Source organism: Trypanosoma theileri (assembly GCF_002087225.1).
Source record: "Trypanosoma theileri isolate Edinburgh chromosome Unknown TM35_Tth_37_V1, whole genome shotgun sequence".
Taxonomy (NCBI): Eukaryota; Euglenozoa; class Kinetoplastea; order Trypanosomatida; family Trypanosomatidae; genus Trypanosoma; species Trypanosoma theileri.
In genome coordinates, this window is record NW_021639879.1 from 86,631 (window position 1) to 91,810 (window position 5,180).

Sequence of the window (5,180 nt, forward strand, 5' to 3'; positions counted from 1 at the left end):
TATCAGAGATTTATTTGGCTTTATAATGTGCTTCCTTTACACACGGAGGTTAGTTTGAGTGATTGTTTCGCTACAGCAGTTATAACATATATTTTCTTTTCTTTTCTTTTTCTGTCCTTCTCTTTGCATTGCGATTTCACATGTGTATTTGTTTAGTTGTTGTTGGTGTTTGGCTGTTGGGGGATGTTCAGTAACGCGTGGGGTTAGTTTATTGGCCTCAGTGAAGGAAAAAGTGAAAGATATCTCTTGAAAAGAAAAAAAATCGGTGAAGACATGGTAGAGTAACAACTATCTGAAGCATGAATTCACATGCTATACATCCCTCTGAACATTTGGCAGTCATCTCTATTTGTGTGTGTTTGTTGTTGTTATTTTCTTTCTCTTTTCCACCCTTCTTGATTGGATCTTTTTTTTCTTCATTTTGTGGTAGACTAGCTGAGAGAACGGTAAATCAGACAATATTTTCCTTTAAAAGAACAATGCGCATTATGTCATCTACATGGTGTGTGCTGCTGCTGCTGCTGCTGCTGCTAGCGATTGCGGTTACCGCGTCGCATGAGCCGCGCTTCCACGTGCGTCCGCCCACCAATTGGGTCAGCGACCCCAGCGGGCTTTACCGTGACCCCATCACAAAACAGATGCACCTGTACATGCGGTGCAACCCGTACGGCGCGGTGTGGGGCAATATGAGTTGGTACCACTTCACCTCGATGGACTATGTGAAGTGGCAGGATCAAGGCATTGCACTAAAGAATGATAATGAATACGATCGCAGAGGTGCGTACAGTGGATCCATCACGCAACGCGCTGATGGGACACCCGTGCTGATGTATACGTGTGCTGCAGATGGTGACGTGCAGCGACAATGCATTGCTTTACCACCCAAGGAAGATGTCCAATCTGGTGGCAAACGTTCACTCAACTCGTTTGTTAAGCTTCCCACAAATCCTGTATTGACAGAGAATGATGTGCCTGGCCTTATTGGTCTGAACCACTTTCGTGACCCCACAAACTTCTGGGTGAACCCTGATAACACATCAGAGTGGCTGGTAGCTTTTGTAGCCAGTATTAACAAAGGTCCTTCTGGTGTAACTGCAGCACAGGTTGTTGTTTTCGCTACCAGTGATCCCAATTTTACATCAGACTTCCGATTCTCACATGCCATTTGGGAAAATTTATTCGAATTTGACGACATGCTTGAATGTCCAGACTTTTTCAAACTGGGAGACGAATACTACTTGAAGGTGTCAACAATGATCAGTGGTCAGGACTACTGGGTGTATGGTTACTATATGAAGAATTATGTCGATCAAACGATCTTTTAAGAGGACTTCGGTCGCAGCCGGACATTCATCGACTACGGCAGATGGTATGCGTCCAAGCAGAATTATGATCCCATTCTCAAACGCACTATTTTGTGGGGTTGGATCCCTGAAGAGGACACGGAAGCTGCAATGAAGACTCGTGGGTGGTCTGGTGCAATGGACATGCCTCGTCTCGTCGAGTACGATTATGTTGCCAAAAAGTTAAAAACCTACCCCATGCCGGAGCTCGCCAAGTTGCGTCTCTCTACTACAACGGGTGATGTTGAGGTTGGGGTGAACGAGGTAAAAGTGTATAACGCCAACGCCCCGTTGTACTATGAAATGGAGGTGGATTTTGAAATACCTGAGGGATTCACCAACAAACCAGCGGAGAACACAGACACTGTTCCATCCTTTGGTGTACTCGTACGCTACAAGGATAGCAACACATACACTCGATTCGCTGTGACGATGCCTCCGACTGCAAATATGGGTGCGGGGTTTGATCAAAAAGGAAGGGTGTTGGCCGTGCTCACGGTTTCAAAACAAGCGACTTGCGCATTACAGTGCCAATCAGATCGTCGCTGTGTCGCATGGACGGTGGTAAAAGGTGTAATACGAGCCTCGTCGAGGTGGACCTGTACACTTATGAGTACCTATGGTGACGTTGTTGCCGCTAATAACTCTGCCACAACAGGTCGTGTGTGGGAACCCATTCTGCTTCTGGACCGAAGCAAATCCGGCACGACTGGATTCAACGAAACCTGGACCGGCCGAGCTCCTCTCGTTGGAAATGGCACAAGGGTACAGCTGCGAGTATTTGTGGATGACACCATCGTTCAGGTCTTCAAGGATGGTGGCCTGGAGTCGATGACGGGTCGTGTTTACGTTCCCAATGACTATTCTGGAGTTGCCCTCTTCTCCTCTAATATAAACGCAACAATCTTGGCCAGAGTCTCTTTCTACGAGATGGATACTGTACATGAATCGAATGGGGATGCAGCGTGACATACAGCAGGATCACACCTTATTAAACTAATGCTTTTGGCAGTTACTCTTCACACCGTATTCCCCTGCTTCTTTTTTGAATTATAAATGAAAAATAAATAAAAATATAACCGTAGAGACGAAAAGAAAGCATATTTACTTAATTTATTTTTATCTTTTAATTGATGTACGAGCGAACGGAAAATATGGGCATTGTGCACGTGCCAAAGAAAAAAAAAGGTGTGTGGGTGAGTGCGCCCTCTCTGTTTCTTATTTTTCGCAATCATTTGTACAAAACCTTTCTAGGTACGTTGAGGTAGATACCATCATAAAAAAATATATTCCTTTTTTCCCCCACAGCTTTAAGGGGAGAGATACTGAACATATATTTCTTTTTTTACTTTCTTTTTTATGTTTATTTTATGAATCAATGTAGAGACTTTTCAGCAATTTTTTATAATGGGTAGACTGTAGAAGAAAAAATGGAAAATGAATTTAATTGATAAAATATGTTATTTTTTTCCTCTTCCTTTGCTTAACAACGATGCCGCATTTCCCACTCTAAGAGCGTTTTGTGAGTTGTTGCCTTTATTCTTTTTTTTTTTTTGTTTCTCTATTCTTTTTTCTCTCACCTACAAGTTGTCACAGAAAAGGTATTGCCATTCTCTTTCTACGACGCTGCAGCATTCTCCAGAATTATGTGTGGTTATTTACTCCCAACTGTAGATGTTTTTCCTAGAAACGATGAAATTGTGAACTGCCCACGTTAATTTACCAGCGTTGCGCAGGAGACATAATAGGAGTCTGCGCTATGGTGCTGGGGCGAAGAGGGAAGTGAAATAAAGTGAGCGGACAAACCTCATATTGCAAAGAATTCTCAGTGTGCTTCTGCATGCGAATTCCAAACATTAATATTGCAGAAAAACAACACAAACAACAAGGAAGAGATTTGGTACAGGGTTAGGAGGGAAAATGAAAAAATAATACCGTAATATTACGAAAATAGTTTGTGACCAATATTAATTTTATGGTTATTTCTTCTTATGGTTTCTGCTGAAGCAGAGCTCGTTTTATTCTTATTCTTATTGGTTATTCGCACAAAAGGAGGATGGTTGGAGAATATTGGATAGGATACCCTTTCTAGCGATCCACACTCATCGTCATTAATATGGATTTTAATGTGCGAGTAAATCATTAGAATTTTCTTGACTCTGACGGTATACTTTTGACCACGTATACGTACCCACACACTCTGTCAGGCACTGCCTTATTCAAGTTATAACTTTGCACAGAGTGAGAAGTATTCCTGCATTATTGGAAATGTATTTCACACAACGGTCCACGCACACGCAAAAAAAAAAAAGAAAATGACTCCATTCAAACAGCCTAAACAATTCTCTATCAATATTCTGTAACGCCTCATCCCCGTTTTTTTCCCTGATTGATGGAGGCGCCGTGCCCAAGTTTAAATTTTAAAGTGGGGGTCTCCAGCGCCCATTTGTTTCCGATGAAATGGAACAAAAAAGAGGGAGAATTTATTTGAGCAGACGCGTCCGTTACACACTTGGGGCTTCGCCCAAACGACTGCGCTGCCCTCTAAACCCATCCCCTTGGGTTACACCCTTCGTTTGCGGTGGGGGATAGCTGTTTAGAAATGAATCTTGCTCCAATTGCTGCGGGAATTTTGCGAGATGGATGATAACAGGGGCATTGTTCCTCACCCAAACGGGTGCCCAATTACAGCAAGCCACGCTCGCAGCATCTCGTTCGCGCAATCTAGATCCAGTATGGTGATGTGCGCAAATGGAAAATCCCACGAGATATCCCTGATAATGTGAGGTGCCGGAGGGTAAATGCTGCAATGTCCGAGGGTTTAAAAAGGAAAAAAAAGAAAAGAAACGGACATGCACCTCGCAGCCCCCAACGGCAAACGAACTTCCCAACGACACGCGTGATGGGCTGCGGGCTTTCCCGCGCGCGTGGCTCTGGGGAACAAGAGTGTCAGAGGGGAATTGTTTTCTGTTAAGGGTGATGTGGATTTTGAGGGTGAAAATTTGCAGGGGGAAACATTTATTGTAATTTATTTGTTTTATATATAAACTCTGAAAGGGCAAGCGGACATGATCGTATTTAGTTTGCTGCAACGCTAATGCGCACCTCTTGCTCTCATGTTTTTTTTTGTATTTCCATACAAACTGATAATCTAAGTATTTGCTTCGGTTGTTCCTCGTTTTTGATTCAATTGGGATCGTTCTTTTCGCGCCGTCCCACCGCATCCCTGTAGATTTTATTTATTTTGTTTTATTTTTATTTTTCCATCAGGTGAACCGGCATGCGCTGCTGGAGCACCCCGAAGCCGTGGACGCAGTCTTTACCACGTTGTCTTCCGGCCTCCGATCATGAGACTGTCCTTCACCTCATACAAATGAGCTGAAACAGCAGCAGTTTTCTTCCAATGCCTTTTTTGATTTTCATTTTTCTTGTTTGTTATTACTTTGGCTTTGCGTTTTTTATTTCAAATTTTTCCCTTATCTTGCGATAACGTTTTGAGTTTTTTCGCAAGCCATGATTGTGTAATGCAAAACAATTTTTCATTATAATTAACATTGAGTGAACTGTCTAAAATGACTAATCTTAGTCCACAGTAAAATTTCAAAACAAAAAGAAACATCAACGACGCCAAGCGGAGGGGTGTGCCGCATTTGTTTTGAAGTATGGGGGGAACCTGTCTGCTACGTGGGCTTTCCCACGAGCGTGGCTCATGGGTACAAGAGTGTCAGAGGGGAATTGTTTTTGTGTTTTAGTGTGATGTGGGTTTTGAGGGTGAAATATGTAACGGTTAAAAGTTATTGTGTTGTGATATATTTGTTTGTTTTATATACAAACTTT

General features: G+C 42.8%; 2 protein-coding genes across 2 annotated transcripts; both read left to right on the plus strand.

The window, feature by feature from the left end:
* Nucleotides 1-479: 479 nt before the first annotated feature.
* Nucleotides 480-1,325, plus strand: TM35_000371330 (putative beta-fructofuranosidase; the record flags this gene model as incomplete). The annotated part of the gene is made up of 1 exon (XM_029029433.1): nucleotides 480-1,325. The coding sequence occupies one exon, from the start codon at nucleotides 480-482 to the stop codon at nucleotides 1,323-1,325; it is 846 nt and encodes a 281-aa protein (XP_028879226.1).
* A 129-nt stretch (nucleotides 1,326-1,454) lies between these two features.
* On the plus strand, nucleotides 1,455-2,312 carry TM35_000371340 (beta-fructofuranosidase-like protein; the record flags this gene model as incomplete). The annotated part of the gene is made up of 1 exon (XM_029029434.1): nucleotides 1,455-2,312. One exon carries the CDS (start codon nucleotides 1,455-1,457, stop codon nucleotides 2,310-2,312), a length of 858 nt encoding a protein of 285 aa, XP_028879227.1.
* Nucleotides 2,313-5,180: the final 2,868 nt, after the last annotated feature.